Source organism: Poecilia reticulata, chromosome 21 (genome assembly GCF_904066995.2).
Source record: "Poecilia reticulata chromosome 21, P_reticulata-male-v2, whole genome shotgun sequence".
In the NCBI taxonomy this organism is placed as follows: Eukaryota; Metazoa; Chordata; class Actinopteri; order Cyprinodontiformes; family Poeciliidae; genus Poecilia; species Poecilia reticulata.
Genome location: NC_088850.1, coordinates 4965096 through 4984109, shown reverse-complemented (window position 1 = coordinate 4984109; position 19014 = coordinate 4965096). Strand labels below are relative to the sequence as shown.

The window sequence follows — 19014 nt, the reverse complement described above, 5'->3', positions numbered from 1 at the left end:
TTCTCATCACGCAACCAACCCCTTCGATAGCTCTACTTCGCTCACGTAAGTCTATGTTTCTCCTCCAATGGCCTTGCCCAGCTTCCATTCTCACATTGAACGGTTTAGCCAATGGCGTACCGCCTCATAATGGACCGAGCCTATCAATGTCCGAGCTCACAATGGAAATCGGCCAATCACCGTGGCGACATGCGAACCTATCAATGTCCGAGCTCACAATGGAAATCGGCCAATCACCGTGGCGACATGCGAACCTATCAATGTTCGAGTTCACAATGGAACATGCCCAATCACCGTGATCCCCCAGACGCCCTCTCGCCCCCCCACCACAAGCAAAAAAAATCGGATTTTATTTTTAAAAGTGACAACCGTTGGAAGATTCTAAAAGTCAGATGTCAGTAGCCTAGCTTCGTTGAAGAAGGAAAGAGAAGGATTCGTCATCACATCATCGATCTGTCGACCTTAACGATATTACTGTGAGTACCTATTAATATTGTTTATTGTCTGTTGTCGTTCAAACAGATTTCGTATTTATAATTTTACATCAGCTACAATAATATATTGTGCTTTCAATAAAAGGGCGACATATTGATGTCATGTTCTGAGTGAAAGAGTAAGGACACAGTTTATTTTATAATATAGTAGTAACACTTTAAGTTAAAATGTAAATGTATACATAGATATCAAGCTATATATAGCCCGACCTCGATCGATCGATCGATCGAGGTTGATAGTTTTTTTTTTTTTTTTTTTTTACCTCACTATGAGCACAGAAAACTATGGCTTTGATTTTACTTTTAAATGCTTTTATGTCATACCCATTGTTAGTTGTGCACAAAGTGCATCATTAGTTTATGGAATTTGATTCTGCTAATTCACAATGTTATCTTCAGATGAGCACCAAGCCAAAGAGCCACAAAGGTATGGGGGATGGGGAGTGGATGGCAAGGCTTAAGGCATTTGCCAGCACTGGGGTTTGGCCTTCCAATGCAGGGAATAGACCAGCCCCAAGGCAGAAGAAATGGCATGACATCTATCAGAAGGTAAAGTGAAGTCACTGTTTCATTCACTTGTGTGTGTAGATATGTTTATAAAAAGGGACAGACTTGAGTAGCTGTCATTAATAAGATTATGTTACACTGTTTCAGATAGAAAAATGCCCCATGCAAGTTCGGGGACAGACCACCCTTTTTGGAGCGTCTGTCACTTGTGACTGTGGCTTTCACACTGATAAAGTAAGCTGGTTTAAAATAATATCTAATAACAATCACTTTTTAGTCAAATTTGAAGCTATGTCTTGTCTCTTGCAATTCTGGTGAATGGTGACTTTTACAATATCTTTGTTTTGGTAGCCTGCACTGCAGCCTCCTTCTGCACCTCCTTCCTTGACCCCACAGTCTGTGGCTTCACAATCTACGTCTGGTGATACAGCAACAGCCACTCGCTGTTTCCTGAGGTCCCCTCCATCTTTGTCAAGGGTAAATGTTCTTGTTTGTTTGCTCAATACTTTATATCATTGATTCTGTCATGGCAACAAACTATCATAGTTTTTGAACAAAACATTTTCTTGTGCTTATTTTTGATGGAGTGATTTATAAAGTATTTACTTCACATGATTGTACATTTCTCATTTCAGTTCACTAAGTCCCATTTTGGGGGTTCTCTTTCGGATTCAGTGAAGCCCAACTTGGTGGCCCGGAAGACACCTAGTCCCTCTCTATCCTCTGTGAGGAGCCCAAGTCCCTCTCTATCCTCTGTGAGGAGCCCAAGTCCCTCTCTATCCTCTGTGAGGAGCCCAAGTCCCCCTCCACCCTCTGTGAGGAGCCCAAGTGTTGCTCCATCCTCCCAGACACACTCCAGCGAGACAGTTGCAGCTGTGAGTACAGCAGTGTATATTCATTAAAGTAATGCAGTTCTAAGATATCTGTTTTCAAACATATTTATGTTCTGTTGGTTTTAGGAAGAGCCTTCAACGTCTCTGTTAAAACTAGCTGCAGGTGGTGATGCAGCTTCTTTCTGGTTGCCGAGTGAAATGAGGAAAACCATCCCTGTGCAGGATCAAAGATGGATCTCAAATACCCTCTTTAAATCTGGCAAACTGCGCCCAGATTTAAAGCTGTGGTACGAGCCTCCTGCACCGGCCCTCATTTACCATCAGGTGCCGACACCTGAGAGGTTTTTTTCACATCGGCTCCTGGTATGGATGCCCTACCATCAGTGGAAGGTCAGGGTGTTCTGCCAAGCTTGTGGAAATCATCTTACAGGTGCTGGCATCCACAAGAGGGCTCGGAAGGTCCTGGATGTTGATAGGTATTACCTCCTGGTGACGGAGACACTCAGGTGCAGCGGGTGTAATCTCACATATCTATCAACATCCCAGAGCATCCGAGACCAACTGGACTTGCCACACCAGAAACTATTTCGGCTCATCCTCACCCAAAAGTGAGTAAAACATTTAGTAAAATGCTAACTGGAGGAATGAAGATATTAAATTGCATGTAAATGTTACTGCGGAATAAATACTTTGTTAATCTGCCTTCCAGGTATGCTTGTGACATACGAGTGATCAGGCTGATGAGAGACAGAACGCAGGGCAACAGTTCAGCGCGGCTGCTGAAGCAGCTGAAAGAAAACCACGGGGAGGAGTGGCTGAACAGGTTGGGGCACTACCTGGAGGAGTGCGCTAACTTTGTAAATAGACCCAGCCTTTTCCCGGTGGTGTGCCAGGAGCCCCCAGAACCAGCTGACATCCCCACTGATCGCTGGTTGTTGTCTGTGTATGGCAGAGATATTCTGTCACGCATAGACCACATAAAGGCCAGCATCACCTCCACCTTGGGGACAGTTCTGAAGCTGGACTCCACTAAAAAGGTTAGTAACCAGGTCATGATGATAATTATCAGTATTATTATTATTATTATTATTATTATTATTAGTATTAGTATTATATCCTACTTGAAAAAAAAAAGTTGTACACTATTAAATTTAAAACACTAATAATTTAAAAAAAAATTTGGGATAACTTTTTTGTTTTCTATTTCAGTTTAAACAATTAAACGTGTTGTGAAAAAGTTTGTTGTTCTACAATGAAAATGTTATGACATTTTCATTGTAGAATGAAATGTCATAACATTTCATTCTACAATGAATGAAATTGTAGAATGAAATTGTAGAATTTCATTCAGACAGTGGTTTCTATAGAAACCACAGCAGACAGTGGTTTCTATAGACACGAGAAACAGCAAGATTTAATTCCACATTTTCTATTGTAGATCACCAAAAAGCTGGCTGGCCACAGCAAAGGAACAGCTCTGTGGGTGTCGTCAGTCAGCAATGAGCTGGGCCAAATATTGAATAGTGTCCTGACTGTCCAGGAGGGTCCAGGACTGGACAAAATGGCTGCAGGACTGATGGAGCGGTATCGCCAGGCTGGGGCTGCACCTCCAAAGGTGCTATATGTGGACTGTGGCTGCTGTGTTAGTGAGGGCCTCAGCAAGCTGCAGGGCAGATTTGGAGAATGGCCAGATATTTACATTCGTCTGGACATTTGGCACTTTATGCGGAGGCTGGCTGTAGGTTGTACCACGGATGCTCACCCTCTGTATCCTGCTTTCATGCGGGCACTGTCCTCCTGCATTTTTGAGTGGGATGCAGGGGACCTTGACCTTCTTCGACGAGCCAAAGAAAGGCAGCTCCAGCAGGAACAGAGGCCAGGTATAACCAACACCATGGTGGACAGGCAGATAACAAAGAAGGAGTTGAGTACTTTCTGCCGTAGGAGGACACGGGGAGACGACATCACTACTGTCTTTATTGAACGACTGCTGGAGGAGCTGAATGGTCCAAAAGGGAGAGATTTGATGGGAGTTCCCTTGCTGGATGAAGTCAGAATGAAACACATCTGGGCTGTCCAAAAACGGCATGTGAAATGCATTCAGGATGTACCAGGGATTCAGTTGTACACTGAGGTGGGCAGTGTCAACAAGAGCGGAATCAAGTTGATACGTTACCGCTGTTCACGAGGCTCTACATCCCTGGAGTCATTTCACTGTCATTTAAACAGGTTTATTCCAGGTATGTCGCTTTCTAACATGACTATAACCCTTTACTGTATATTTTTTGAAAAACTGGATCAACCAGTATTGTTTCAAAGACATTAATATGATGTTTTGTTTTTTTGCTTTTTTTCCAGGAACCAGTGCAAACTTGCTGAATTTCCAGCTCTACCTCCTGGAAGGCCTGAATAGATGGAATCAGGATCGGGGTTCTGCAGCAGTGACCAACAAACCATCGTCTCTTCTGACATATGCTGGAGACATGACTCAGTCCATAAATCAGAACAGCTTGAAGGTGCTGGGACGAGAGTACGTCCCACAATTTATGCCTCCTTCAAAGTACACAGGTATTACAAAATGAAATATGTGAAGGAAAAACAGTTGTAGATAAACTACAGTATAAAAAAATCACTAATATAACATGTTTAGGACTGTTTTACTATCAATGTGTTTGCGATTTTCCATAGGTGAGCTACTGGGCGTTGACTACCTTCTAAGTCAAACAGGAAAGCCACTGAAAGCCGAGCCTGACTCAGAAGAGACAGATGTTCTGCTGGAAGATGTGGAGGCTAATGTAGCGGAGGAAGATGAAGGCTTTGTGGATGAGGAAGCTTTGGATTTTCTAGTATCAGAGCTAGACGATGAGACCATTTTCTCTGCTACATCACAGCTCGAATCCTCCACCCAGCCCGCTGCCTCCACCCAGCCAGCTGCCTCCACCCAGCCAGCTTCCTCCACCCAGCCAGCTGCCTCCACCCAGCCAGCTCCCTCCATCCAGTCTGCTGCCTCCACCCAGCCAGCTCCCTCCACCCAGCCCGCTGCCTCCACCCAGTCTGCTGCCTCCACCCAGCCAGCTGCCTCCACCCAGCCAGCTGCCTCCACCCAGCCAGCTCCCTCCACCCAGTCTGCTGCCTCCACCCAGCCCGCTGCCTCCACCCAGCCCGCTGCCTCCACCCAGCCAGCTGCCTCCACCCAGCCAGCTCCCTCCATCCAGCCCGCTGCCTCCACCCAGTCTGCTGCCTCCACCCAGCCCGCTGCCTCCACCCAGCCCGCTGCCTCCACCCAGCCAGCTCCCTCCATCCAGTCTGCTGCCTCCACCCAGCCCGCTGCCTCCATCCAGCCAGCTCCCTCCACCCAGTCTGCTGCCTCCACCCAGCCCGCTGCCTCCACCCAGCCCGCTGCCTCCACCCAGCCAGCTCCCTCCATCCAGTCTGCTGCCTCCACCCAGCCCGCTGCCTCCATCCAGCCAGCTCCCTCCACCCAGTCTGCTGCCTCCACCCAGCCAGCTGCCTCCACCCAGCCAGCTCCCTCCATCCAGTCTGCTGCCTCCACCCAGCCAGCTGCCTCCACCCAGCCAGCTCCCTCCATCCAGTCTGCTGCCTCCACCCAGCCCGCTGCCTCCATCCAGCCAGCTCCCTCCACCCAGTCCGCTGCCTCCACCCAGCCTGGCATTGCAGTGCCTATGTCAGAGGTGGGCATTCATTGTAAGCTGTAGAATTGAAGAAAAATAAAATAAAACTTCAAATAACTTCTACATTTTTTATGTTGTTTATGTTTTCTCAGGGTTTAGATGAGGTCGGTGTACCAGGCCTGGACAAAGTTGACAGCTTGGCTGAGTATCTGGTGGAGCTAAGGAGCAAAACCTCACTGGTGCTGACCAACCAGGAGGTCAGTAACATACGTTGTTGCTTGCTGCAGACATGCACACGCCTTTCACCTCACTTGCATATTGCTGTGTCCTCATGTATAATTGTTTTATTTTCCTGTTTAGGTGAGCTGCATTGTTGCTCTGTGGCAGAACCTGCTGGAGTTTGATAAACAGAGGGTGGTATTTGCTGCAAGGCATCAAGAGAGATTGAACACTGGGAGGTTTAGGTCCCCCAAGAAGAGGCAGGAATTTACTCCTGGGGTTGAAAGTGTGAAGAGGCATGCTTTAACCACTCCAGCCCCATCTGCCCAATGGCCAGACTGCTGCCGCCTGGTGGAGACCATCTTTGTCCGGCTGTGCAATATCCATCGTAGTCCAAAGAAAAGAGGGGCAGGCACAGTCTCCAGGTGGGATTTAATCCTTCAAGACTATAGGAAGATCAGGCAGCTCGTTCTAGCAAATGGACCTGTGATGGGGCAGACAAACTTGCAGCTAGTGGATGTGAGCTACACCACCCTGGTTCAGTGGCATAACAGAAGGGTCAAAAGGCAAGAAACCGCTGTGGTACTTCAAGGGCTAAACCTTCCCAGCCGGTTTTCTGTAGCTGCTGACCCACTTCTGCCTGCAAATATACGTCCGCATTACGGCGTACCACATTCAGGGCCACTGCATACATACAGGCTACCATCCAACACTGTGGGGCAGTCAAAATTAAAAAGAAAGCTACAATTCACTGATGGGACAAATCCATCAGGACAGCGGCAGCTTCTCCCTGCCCCACCCAAAAGGCCTCAGCTAGTGGCAATTACTCCAGTGGTACCACAGGGATCTGTTATCCTCACTACCCAACAGCAACAGAGTTTGTGGAGCCTCTCCACCCCTCCTCCACATGCTTATGCTGTGGCCCCTGCTCTGGGCTCTGCTCTGGCCCCTGCTGTGGCCCCTGTTCTGGCTCCCAGAGCAGCCCCTGCTGAACCTGGTAGAGAACCTCGAAAACTGACACGCAAAGTTTTGCACAATACATGCAAAAAATGCGGGCAGTTTAGAATTGCTGAAACAGGACACAGCCAATATAGAGGGCAAATTTACTGTCCCTCTAATGAAAGTCTAACTAAAGAGCAGTGGCTGGAACAAATTAAAAAGAAAAAATAAATGTTTTCTTTAATTTAAATAACTTCACAAACTGTTTCATTGTATATAGTTTTTATTTAGTTCAGAGTGTTATTTATTTTGTTTTCGATTGATATTGTCATTATGCTACAATGTTTTTGGACTAACTAAAAATGTTTCATTCACTGTCTTAATTGTTGATGAATAAATATTTGGTTCTTTGAAACCGATAAGGTCTATGGTCTTTTACTGTGAGTAAATGTTAGCTGATTCAAATTCTGAATTATTGGTAATAATTTTAAGCATACACTAGAAAAAAGATATTCACTTCACTCAAAAAGTACTTTAGGAAAGACACTTGCAAGAATATTTTAGTTTTTATTATTGTTTTGCTGTGAAAAATGAAAATAAGCACTGGGTATAATTAAGGACATTAAAATAGACTGTATCAAGTATATAGTATATTTTAACACTATCTGTAAAAAAAAGCATTTAAAATGTTTTCAAGATACAAAAAAACAGCTGTTACTTCATAACACTTGAACATTGATTGTGGGAAATCTTTTCACTCAAACATTGTATGGCGACTGGTAGGATCGAACTCGCGACTCTGGGATTGGCCTCACTCTTCCCCTTTCTTCTCCCCCCCTTTTTTCCCCTTCTTCCCCCCCCAAGCAGACTATTGTTCCCCAGCTTTGGCGCAGTTGGTAGAGCGGAGGACTGTAGGAATGATTGTGGGAATCCTTAGGTCGCTGGTTCAAATCCGGCTCGAAGGAGGTGTATTTTATTTCGTAATGTTCCGCATAAAAGTGAAACGGTGTCTTTTCAAACGAAACGTGTGAAATTCAATACCTGTCGCAATCTCTGCACATCAGACAGTCCACTTTTGTTTTGGTCACCAAGCATTTTCAATGGGGGATTAGCTCAAATGGTAGAGCGCTCGCTTAGCATGCGAGAGGTAGCGGGATCGATGCCCGCATCCTCCAGCCTTCACTCTGTTTGTCTTTACTTTTCTGTTCAACTGCATTTAGACTGTTATTTGTCTTTTTTATTATTATTATTATTATTATTATTCTTCTCTGAAACTGTTAACAAATACAAAACAGCCAGCTGTGTAGTTTTGCTGTGTCAATCACATTCCCACATTAGTAGGGAGAACAACGTACAGAACAACATCGATCGGTGCTAAATAATCAGGGACTAATTTATGGAGTTAGATTTGTTTCACAATTATTCCATATAAAAAAAATCATGCCAAACAAAAACAGAGTTGGGATCAAAACTTATGGATTTAAAAAAAAAATATATATATATATATATATATATATATATATATATATATATATATATATATATCAAACAAATTGTAAGATTTTTTTAAAACAAAGAGAATTTGCTTTAAAAACTTTTTTAAATGGAAATTACAAATTTTTGTTTGAAACTTTTACTTTTACATATCAGAATTTTTTGGTGGACAGCCTAAGTTTTTGGTTGTTTTTTATGCTCCTGTTTTTTGGTTGAAAAAAATAAAGCTTGGATATAAACTTGTTTAGGACTTCTGCCAGGATGTTGGTGGTAATTTTTGTATTTTTATTACAATGTACCATTATCAACACATAAGCATGCATTAGTTTTAAAACCAATAAATAAACTGACTTGGAGAAATATAGTTAGCCAAATACACCTGGCCCTTAAAAGCAACACGTACTTCCCTACCTGGCCTTCTCTGACTCAACACTTGCTGGTCTCTCCATCCTCATGTTCTGATCGTCTCTAGCATCTGGAGGAATCAGTAAACCTACAAGCCTGTCCTGCTTCAGCTGCACTCTGCTGGTCATACTAGAATGGGGAGTTAGGAAAACACCAATTTAATTTAATATCATAACACAGCAAAAGGCATATTACATCTAATTCAAAATAAAACTAAGTACAAGACACATGCACACCAAATAATAAAACACAGAAATTATGTGAATATCCTCCTTCGGCCTGTGACCTACCAGCTTAGTTTTACATTTTACATCTGGAAGAAAATATATATATTTAAGAGTTACATTGCCTCCCCTCATCGACAACACTGATTATGTGCTTGATAAATAAATAATCTGCACAGTCACTTGTGTGGTGCAGATTAACGTGGACCTAATAACATTGGTGCAACGATTGCTGCTTTCCCGCTTTAGCTGCAATGCTAGTTATTACACACAAACACACGAAGGATTACACAACAGTTTTAAAACATATTTCCTCCAGATACATTTGGTATTTTCCACGCTTAATACAACTCGACAGAGGTGGGCTGGTTAACGAATTCAACATAAAGACAGGCGAATATTACATAAGCCTAGTTTGTGAACTTTACCTAGCGCTAACATTAGCTAGCAGAATATGCTACCGGGGATCGCGGAAGACAAAATATGTGACTGTCGTCATTAGTTGTGTAAAATTTCTTCTTTGAAACAGGGAGGACAGTTTAGTAGCTGCTAAACGGTGTAAGTTTGTGAAGATTACTTACCATTCACATTCTGTGTCCCGTCACCAAAGCCCTGCAGTTCGGGACAGAGTTCTGAGATCTCAGGGAGTCATCCGCTTTAGTCAGCGCTAACCAATCGGAACACGTCTTACATTGCTCGTCCTTAAGCCCCGCCCCGGATGTTCATGTGAGATTCGCAAGCAAAACACGTTGAGTTGTTTCAAACAAAAATGAGTGATTTCAATTTTAAAAAAAGTTTTTAAAGCAATTTTTTTTTTTGTTTTAAAAAAATAATTCTTACAATTTGATTGAAATATTATTTTTTTGTTTGAAACTTTTTTTTTTAATCCAAAAGTTTAGATGTTTTGTTTGACATGCTTTCTTTTTTTTTTGATTGAACATTACTTTTTTTGTCTGACGTGATATTTTTTTAGTTGAATACTACTTTTTTTGTTTGACGTGATTTTTTGATTGAATAATTATGAAACAAATCTAACTCCATACTAATTTCTCTGATTTTTGATGAATAAGAATTTATCAAAGCAGCACCCAACGCTCGCCAGCAATCCCGTCAAATCAAGATGAAATTCGGGCAAAAGTGACGTTAGTGTTACCGCATGGCATTATGGGGGATTAGCTCAAATGGTAGAGCGCTCGCTTAGCATGCGAGAGGCAGCGGGATCGATGCCCGCATCCTCCAGCTTTCACTTTTTTTGTCTTTACTTTTTCGTTCAACTGCATTTAGATTGTTCGTCGTTTTTTTTATTATCTGGAACTGTTAAAAAGTACTGAACAGCTAGCTGTGTAGTTTTGCAGTGTAACCTAACGTCAATCACATTCTCACATTGGTAGGGAGAACATAGAGAGCAACATTTGGCGGTGCTAAATACTGTTACTAATTTCTTGCACTTTTCAATTGATCAAAGTAGTGGTACTACTCCACACTCGCCAATAACCCCTTCAAATCAACATGAAATACGCAGCAGTAAACACGTCATGAGTACGACGGAAAAAACCGCAGTGCATTTAATAAAACTTATGCGCTTTACCTGTAATCAAACAATGCACAAGATATTAAAAGTGAAAGGCATAAGATTTCAGGTTTTGCTTTTATGTTCAATTATCTTCTTAAGAGTTATTCGTTCTGTTTCTTCCAGCATGAACTGTTTAAATGATCTTTTTATCTTTCTAACAGGAGATAAGCTCCTGCTTTTCATGTAATCTACCAACACACAACAAAATATCAAATTTAATAGAGCTTATTTGAAAGAAAGAAAGAAAATGGTAAAAGGTAATTAACCAAGTTAACCAAAGTAAGCCACCAGCTCGGGATGTGATTGGCCACCGGAACATGAAGCGTGCATCGATTAGTCATGCACTAATCGATGCACTAATCGAGCTTACTTTGCTCTAACATTGGGACCTCTCAAATGCGAAAGGTAGCGCGATCGATACCCGCATCCTCCAGTTTTTCGTTTTTGCTTTTATGTACAACTGTCTTGTTCAGCGTTATTCGTTCTTTTTCTTCCATCCGGGACTGTTTGAAATGAAATGCTAGCCGTGTAGTTATGCTACGAAGCGAAACTTTTCTGAGAATTGAATGTCTTCTTCTGAGTATAGTTCTTCTGAAGAACATTGTTTTTCTAAAGAATGCTCAGAAACATCTTCAAAATGTGCCAAAACATTCTCAGCAACTGTGTTTACAGAATGGATTTGATCAGTGTCTGTGTCCCCAGAGCAAGTTTCCAAGTGCAGTCCACAGATGCTTTCCAGTCACAATGTCTTCAGGAGTCTTGATTGTCAAATTTGTCAAGACACCTGAAGTGGTGTTATTATACAATAGTGTATTATTATACAATAGAAGCATAGTGTATTTGTATATAACGGTATTTAGTAATACTAATTGTTGGAGCTATTTATTCTTTATTTTCTTTATCCATTTGAATTTTGTTAGTTTATTCTTAAATTTATATTTTTTTGTATTATTTACAGAACTTATTTGTAGGTTAATAATTGTTGATTTTATTTATCTTTTGTTTTATTATTTTTTCTTATTTTTCTAAGCAAACAGGAAGTGAGGTGGGTTGGTCCACTTTCTATAAGTGCATGGGCCTGGTAAAGGACCAGCAGGCATTTGGGTTTGGGGCCTATGGTTTTTACCAGTGCAAGAGAGGTAGAAGGAAAGTTGATTTCTGTAATTGTTTTTTGCAAAGATGTGAAGAAATAAATTAAGAAGAACAACTTAAACGTTTGGATATTGAACCTTCTTTTGCCTGCGTTAAAGAAACTTGAACCCAGTGCATTAGTGACTTAATGAAACTTAAGTTGGACGTTTGGTTTGACAAACAATCGCCGCTACACTAATGTTAAAAAAATCAAGAGAATACAAAAATATTCAAGACATCTAAGGAGGTAAAATTATTTACTATTGTAAGGTAGTGTGGCACTAAATAGTAGCCCCTCCCACTCCCTTTTTATTTTTTATACTAAAAGGTACTTACAGCGAGAAACTAGCGTTAGAATTTATTATGTCTAACAATATATGAATTTCGCCATCAGAGGGCGCTCAGCGCCGTATGCAGCAGGGGTTGACGCTCTGGCGGGCTGAAGAAGTCCGCCATCGCTGAGAAAACAGCTTACAGCAGATATTAGGAGCAGCTACTATAGCCGCTGTGCTTTCTGTTCACAGGTAAGCTGAGTCATAAATAATATCTATAGATTATAACGGGGGTAGCCCCTGATAAGTACCGTCTGGCAGAAAAAAGGTCATTCAACAGAACTGAACTGCCGAGCCGAATGTGAAGCTGGAGTTAGCTGGAGGCTAAAGTGATGATTCCAGTGGTTCGCGCTGGTGTTGGCTCGGTTGGTTGGCTGTAATAGGGTCGCAAAATATTTTCTAAATATATGTATTTTATTTGAGTTCAGTTAATGAAAGTTATGTTGGAGTAGATGTACATTAACGTCAGTAGTGAGTATGTCTGCTTACTGTCGTGCCCTCTTTAATTATAGTGTTTAGCGGTTGATGCTCTAGCAGGCTGAAGAAGTCAGAAGTCCGCCATTGCTGAGAAAACAGCTTAGAGCAGATATTAGGAGCAGCCACTATAACCGCTGTTATCTGCTCACAGGTAAGCTGAGTCATAAATAATAAATATTCCTTTTTTTTCGGACTACTTTTTTCCCCGCGCTTTGAACCATGCGGCTTACAGCCCAGTGCGGCTTTTCTGTGGATTTTTCTTCAACTACCAGGGGGCTCTTTAGCAGGAAGTGAATCATTGGAAGTCAAAGTTGGAAATCAAAGAAAGCGCTCATTTTCATTTAGAAGAAGCACATGCTAGCAGCAGGCACAACTCAGAAATGTATTCCAACTCATATCCCCTTATCATGGAAACCACACGAAGAAGTTCATATGATGCCGCTTTTAAGTTGAAGGCTATCGATCTGGGAGTACAGATTGATAGCCTGAATGAATGAATTGATAGCGTGAACGAATCCATGATTTGGCGTTGGAGAGGCAGGGCTGTGTGTTTAATGGCAGCTTTTTTAGAAAAACACCGAACTGCCGAGCCGAATGTGAAGCTGGAGTTAGCAGGAGGCTAAAGTAATGATTCCCGTGGTTCGCGCTCGTGTGGGCCTGGTTGGTTGGCTGTAATAGGGCCGCAAATTATTCTCTAAATATATGTATTTTATTTGAGTTCAGTTAATGAAAATTGGTGAAAAGGGAGCTGAGTCAAAAAGCGAAGCTCTCGATTTACCGGTCAATCTACGTTCCCACCCTCATCTATGGTCATGAGCTTTGAAAGCTCGCGGATGAGATCACAGATACAAGCGGCCGAAATGGGTCTCCTCCGCAGGGTGGCTGGGCTCTCCCTTAGAGAGAGAAGCTTGGTCATCCGGGAGGGACTCAGAGTAGAGCCGCTGCTCCTCCACGTCGAGAGGAGCCAGTTGAGGCTCGGGCATCTGGTCAAGGTGCCTCCTGGACGCCTCCCTGGTGAGGTGTTCCGGGCACGTCCCACCGGGAGGAGGCCTCGGGGAAGACCCAGGACACGCTGAAGGGACGATGTCTCTCGGCTGGCCTGGGAACGCCTTGGGGTTCCTCCAGAGGAGCTGGAAGAAGTGGGAGAGGGAAGTCTGGGCCTCCCTTCTGAAACTGCTGCCCCCGCGACCCGACCTCGGATAAGTGGAAGAAAATGAATGGATGGATGGATAGATAGATGTACAGTGACATCAGTAGTGAATTTGTCTGTTTACTATTGTGCTGCTCTTTGATTATTGTGTTTCGCGACTGACGCTCTGGCAGGTTGAGGAAGTCCGCCATTGCTGAGAAAACAGCTTAGAGCAGATATTAGGAGTAGCTACTATTACCACTGTGCTTTCTGTTCACAGTTTAAACTAAATAAATATGCTCCACCAGAAGTTACCCGGCCCATCATTTTCTGCTGTACAGTACTAGCACGCACCAATTGGCTGATTGATCTTGCTTTGGGCTAACTGACTGACTAATGGGAGTAATGTTGTATTTGAGTTGAGGACAACCGTCACACATAAAAATCGACACATACTAGATCTGTGTTATGTGGGGGATTAGCTCAAATGGTAGAGCGCTCGCTTAGCATGCGAGAGGCAGCGGGATCGATGCCCGCATCCTCCAGTTTTTCGGGTTTTTTTTGTTTTGTTTTTACTATTCCGTTCAACTGCATTTAGATTGCTTTCTTTTCCTGAACTGTTAAAAAATACTGAACAGCTAGCTGTGTAGTTTTGTTGTGGGACCTAACGTCCATCACATTCCCACATTGGTAGGGAGAACAACATAGGTCGCTGATAAATACTAAGTGACCAATTTCCTGCACTTTTCATGACTGAAATTTTATCAAAGTAGTGGCACTATTCCACACTCGCCAGGAATCCCTTCAAATCAACATAAAAAGTGAGGCAGTAAACGCGCCATGAGAATGACGGAAAAAAGTGACTCTGTGTCACTGCGTCATTGCAGTGCATCGTGGGGGATTAGCTCAAATGGTAGAGCGCTCGCTTAGCATGCGAGAGGTAGCGGGATCGATGCCCGCATCCTCCAGTTTTAAATTTTTTTTGTCTTTACTTTTCCGTTCAACTACATTTAGATTGTTATTCGTTGTTTTTTTGTTTTTGTTTTTATGTAACTGTTAAAAATATGCAACAGCTAGCTGTGTAGTTTTGCTGTTGAACCTACTGTCAATCACATTCCCACATTGGCAGGGAGAACAACATACAGCACAACATAGCTCGGTGCTAAATACTCGGTGAGTAATGTCTCAAATTTTACATGAATAAGAATTTATCAAAGCAGCACCCTACACTCGCCAGTAATCCCTTCAAATCAACATGAAATCCGGGGAAAAGTGACGTTAGTGTCACCCCAGGGCATCATGGGGGATTAGCTCAAATGGTAGAGCGCTCGCTTAGCATGCGAGAGGTAGCGGGATCGATGCCCGCATCCTCCAGTTTTTTCGGGTTTGTTTTTGTTTTTACTATTCCGTTCAACTTCATTTAGATTGCTTTTTGTTTTTGTTTTTATCCGGAACTGTTAAAAAATACTTAACAGCTAGCTGTGTAGTTTTGCTGTGGAACCTAACGTCAATTTCATTGACGTTAGGTTCAACAGAAGAACATAGGTCGCTGATAAATACTAAGTGACCAATTTCCTGAACTTTTCATGACTGAAATTTGATCAAAGTAGTGGCACTATTCCACATCCCTTCAAATCAACATAAAATCCGAGGCAGTAAACGCGGCATGAGAATGACGGGAAAAGGTGACTTCGTGTGGCCGCAGTGCACCATGGGGGATTAGCTCAAATGGTAGAGCGCTCGCTTAAACGCATAATTTTCGTTGAAAATTAACGCAAAAAAACTTTAATTAGATTAAAAAAAAGCTTGGAGGATGCGGGCATCGATCCCGCTACCTCTCGCATGCTAAGCGAGCGCTCTACCATTTGAGCTAATCCCCCACGATGCACTGTGACACCACCAACGTCAGTTTTCGCGTCATACCCATGGCGCGTTTACTGGCGAGTGTTGGATGCTGCGCTACTTTGATAAATTGTCGTTCATGAAAAGTCAGAGAAATTAGAGTATTTAGCACCGAGCTATGTTGTGCTGTATGTTGTTCTCCCTGCTAATGTGGGAATGTGATTGACAACAGTTTTAGGCCCATAAAAACGCGTTATTATGGGCCTGCTGTCCGGTGTAGGCAGCATAACGGAACTAAATCTTTAAATATTCTACATTATTGTGCTGTGTGATATTTGCTTCAGAGCATCAGTGAATATTGCTCATGCTCGCCTGTGAGTTCTTTGATTGCTGTCAAAAAAGTGACATACATCCAGTTTAATGATTGTATTATTAATTAAAGCAATTTATGCTTCATTTTTAATACTTTTTTATGCTTTTTCCCCTGTCAGATCATGCATGCACATCCAGTTCTCCGTAAAACCCCTCAGGGTCGACTCCTGCTGGGGCCCTGAGGGAGTGAAGGTGCTGTGCAGGGAGGGCCTGGGGTCAGGAGGAGGTTCTGGCTAAGCAAGCAATCTGCCATTTGAGCTTATCTCCTTCATTATTACTACATTATGACCCTGTTTCCGGTGTTGGTCCTGAAAATTGAATGGACAGATTTATTTTGTTTGGAGAGATAAGTAAACCATTAGTAAACCTTTTACATCAGGATTACATTTTTACTTACGGGATACTCTACAATGAGATGACCAAGCAATAGCTTTTCAATTTATACAATGAATTCTGTTTATTAAAATCTGACATGCAGACAAAATTGGCATAAAGAGCAAGGAAGCAAGGGGAGCTTCAACAAAATGCTGTAGGAGTGAGTGACTGAAACAAAAGACACCATCATTTGTGTAGCTGTAAAAACGGAATCTGCTGACTGGGTTTTCTCCACCCCAGACGACTCCCGTCTTCCTTTAAGTCTGAAAACGGCTCCTGAGTCGTGAGAACTGAGTCATTTCTGCTCCGAGTGTCCAAAAGCAGTTTATTTGTTTATTTTTTTTATTTCCTTTCATTCAAAGTCTGTGAAGCGGTGGCAGCAGGGGAGCGTCCCGAGCTTCCCGTCGTATTTTCAGGCGTCACATGAAGTCGTCTGAGTCATAGCCATCCTGCAGAGAAGTAAAAAAAATGCATATTCTGTAGGCATAAAACAGTTTTCTAACTGGAATATCTTCTGCTTTACAGCAAAAGTTTATTATTGGGAAGAATTTGAGTCATTTTCAATTCTTACCTCGTTAGTTTTCATGTTTTCACTCTTCATCAGTGACGTATAATTCCTGGAAAATAAAAACAAAATGTTATTTATGTTGATTAATTGTATTAATCGATTATTAAAATAATCATCAACTAATTAGTTTCATCTTATTTTAAGTGCAGAAAAATATTTGCATTAGAAACGAGATTAAAAATACTTGGTAAAATTTCGTTCCTTCAAAGTCACATTTGTGCACCGCTCCATTTATAGGTTATAACAACAACAAAATCTACTTTGGCCCACCTGAGCTCTTCCGTTTCTTTTTTCTTCTTCTGCTCGTCTTTCTCCCTTCTTTTCTGCTCCTGGAGTTGAGCTTTCTTCTCATTCCTCTCCTCCTGATCCCTCGCTTCCTTCTCTGCCGCCAGATCCGGGAAGCGCTCTTCTTTTGTCTTCTCCAGACGGTTTACGATTTCATTGATCTTCTTCTCCACAGCAACAATCTTCACCTGCGAGAAACATCAAGCTGTTAGCAGCAGGAAGCACAGAAGGACTTTAACTTCGTCTGTCAAAGAACTATTTAGACAACTGACCTCTTTCTGTTTGTGAAAGCCGATTTGTCCAACATCCATGTCTCCTGTTTTCTTCAAGTTGGCCCACGCCGTGTAAACCACGTTGATGTTGTTCATCTTACATCCTGAAGGTGATAAACACAGTCACCCTTCATATCTCAAACACAGACAATGCATTTACTGTAAAACTGCAGGATTACCCTGGATGCTGTTGTTCTTCACCAGCTGTGCGCAGTCTACCAGCACCTCTGGAGGAATATCATCTATGGTTTTACCCTAGAAATTATACAAAACACATCAACCAACCCACAACAAACAGCTAATCCCAGTTTCAAACTGAAAATACGAGCAGAAACAACATTTTAATGAGGAAAATTAGGTTAAATTGGTTGCAGGTTTCCTGAGGTGACTCTTTACCTTCGGCACTCTTAGATAAACATGAGCTGAAGAGAGTTTGTCAACGTGAAACCTGCATGTCAGGGAAAAAAAGTTATTGTGAAATGTTTCTACAGAGCATAAAAGATAACATAAAAAACTGCACCTAAAGTGTTGCAACTGAATATAAATCATTTAATAAAACATTTAATCAGTGATTTAACTTTTTCCATTCCATTACATAAAGCTCAAAAAAACATAATTTTATTTCTTGCTTTCTGTTCAAAGAAGGACTGAGGCAACATTATTTAAATCCCTCATTTCCTTTTTTATGGTAATAAAAAAAATAATTTTCCTGGCAAAAAGTCAAATTTAAGTTTCTTTTATTCATTATCTGACCATTTACATTTGTTTTTCACTTGCAGTGACTTTCAAAAATGTAAAAAAAAAAATGTAAAAGTGTTTTATCACATATATTTTTCTTTAACAATTTTGCAGAAGAAGACCATCTGTCAACATTAATTTTAAAGTAGTGCGTCAGATTCTTAAATGTATTTTACTAGAATGGTATGAGTTACAAAAAAGTAATAATTTCTCTTTGGGATTAAACTGATTTTAAGTGACTAAACTTAATAGGAAACAAATATTAAAGACTTACCAGATGTCTTCAGGCCAGCCATACTTAATGAGATCCTCATCTGCAGAAAGAAACGACTCAAGTTAAAGGTAAAAGAACCAATTTAAGTATAAAGCTTTGAGAAATAAAGCTTACTTTCATATTTATCTTTTCCCATGTAGATCGTGAATGGAGGGTCCACCACTATATGAAAAAACAACAAAAAATATGACAGCTGATTGGGTTAAATAGAAACAACTGGACAAATGCATAAAGTATAAAAAACAATATGAAAAATAATAAATGAGTGATGTATGAAGCTAATCGGGCTACAAACTAACAGCGCTGATGAAGCTGCACTCACCGGCACTTGTGAAGTAAAACACCATTTTCTCCGAATTAAAACACACAGATAATATATTTATATGACTAATTTAGTTGGTGAATTAACTACAAATAAAGGGGAAAACTTGTGAGTTCACTGTTCGTTGCTAGTGTCACTTTACTCATGTACGGACTGACCCGGAAGATGTTAGTGGTTGGCGTAAAGACAGGAAGCAAGCACGGTTTGCTCTTTCAAAATAAAGTTTTTTTTTTTTGTTTTTTTTTTTTTAAATAAAAACTGAAATCTTGAAATATCCAGGATTTCTCTTTGTATGTTTTAGAAACGTCCAAAAGTTCAGGACGCTTCTAGGTGATCTTAGGTAAGTTTTTTCCTACTAATGTGACAGTCAATAATATTTAAAAAATACTCAAAATGAGAGGAATATTCGTAGAAACAGCTATCAGCGACAAGCTAACAGCTTATATTTATATCAAAAGCTTGTAGCATGGTCTAGCATTACTTTATATATCATAATAAGTGCTTTTACTTATGTACCTTGGACAACAATTTGCTTCTTTATGTGCTTTATAATTGGGTTCAGTATTTTTAGGTTTGC

At 41.5% G+C, this 19014-nt stretch overlaps 2 protein-coding genes and 6 non-coding genes across 9 annotated transcripts; 6 read left to right on the top strand and 2 right to left on the bottom strand.

Moving 5' to 3' along the window:
* The first annotated feature begins 24 nt into the window (after window positions 1-24).
* Window positions 25-7127, top strand: LOC145549839 (uncharacterized). Its single transcript, XM_081602799.1, has 13 exons — window positions 25-476; window positions 894-1043; window positions 1149-1235; window positions 1353-1478; window positions 1637-1876; window positions 1961-2442; window positions 2544-2871; window positions 3273-4074; window positions 4193-4402; window positions 4523-4854; window positions 5338-5526; window positions 5619-5723; window positions 5827-7127. The coding sequence occupies exons 2-13, from the start codon at window positions 894-896 to the stop codon at window positions 6853-6855; spliced, it is 4080 nt and encodes a 1359-aa protein (XP_081458925.1). The 5' UTR covers window positions 25-476; the 3' UTR covers window positions 6856-7127.
* Window positions 7128-7726: 599 nt separating this feature from the next.
* trnaa-agc (transfer RNA alanine (anticodon AGC)) lies at window positions 7727-7799 on the top strand. The gene has a single exon. It is a non-coding gene; the product is annotated as a tRNA-Ala (tRNA).
* A 2114-nt stretch (window positions 7800-9913) lies between these two features.
* Window positions 9914-9986, top strand: trnaa-agc (transfer RNA alanine (anticodon AGC)). The gene has a single exon. It is a non-coding gene; the product is annotated as a tRNA-Ala (tRNA).
* Window positions 9987-13861: 3875 nt separating this feature from the next.
* Window positions 13862-13934, top strand: trnaa-agc (transfer RNA alanine (anticodon AGC)). Its single transcript has one exon. It is a non-coding gene; the product is annotated as a tRNA-Ala (tRNA).
* Window positions 13935-14284: 350 nt separating this feature from the next.
* Window positions 14285-14357, top strand: trnaa-agc (transfer RNA alanine (anticodon AGC)). The gene has a single exon. It is a non-coding gene; the product is annotated as a tRNA-Ala (tRNA).
* Window positions 14358-14690: 333 nt separating this feature from the next.
* trnaa-agc (transfer RNA alanine (anticodon AGC)) lies at window positions 14691-14763 on the top strand. The gene has a single exon. It is a non-coding gene; the product is annotated as a tRNA-Ala (tRNA).
* Window positions 14764-15196: 433 nt separating this feature from the next.
* trnaa-agc (transfer RNA alanine (anticodon AGC)) lies at window positions 15197-15269 on the bottom strand. The gene has a single exon. It is a non-coding gene; the product is annotated as a tRNA-Ala (tRNA).
* Window positions 15270-16034: 765 nt separating this feature from the next.
* ccdc25 (coiled-coil domain containing 25) lies at window positions 16035-18614 on the bottom strand. 2 transcript variants are annotated; one of them, XM_008397287.3, is made up of 9 exons: window positions 18438-18614; window positions 18230-18277; window positions 18116-18155; window positions 17500-17551; window positions 17283-17358; window positions 17104-17207; window positions 16817-17019; window positions 16550-16595; window positions 16035-16427 (listed from the first exon to the last, which is right to left on the bottom strand). In XM_008397287.3, exons 1-9 carry the CDS (start codon window positions 18460-18462, stop codon window positions 16398-16400), a joined length of 624 nt encoding a protein of 207 aa, XP_008395509.1. In that variant the 5' UTR covers window positions 18463-18614; the 3' UTR covers window positions 16035-16397. The 2 variants fall into 2 exon arrangements, with proteins under 2 accessions (XP_008395509.1, XP_081458583.1); XM_081602457.1 differs by lacking the exon at window positions 18230-18277.
* Between the last annotated feature and the right edge of the window lie 400 nt (window positions 18615-19014).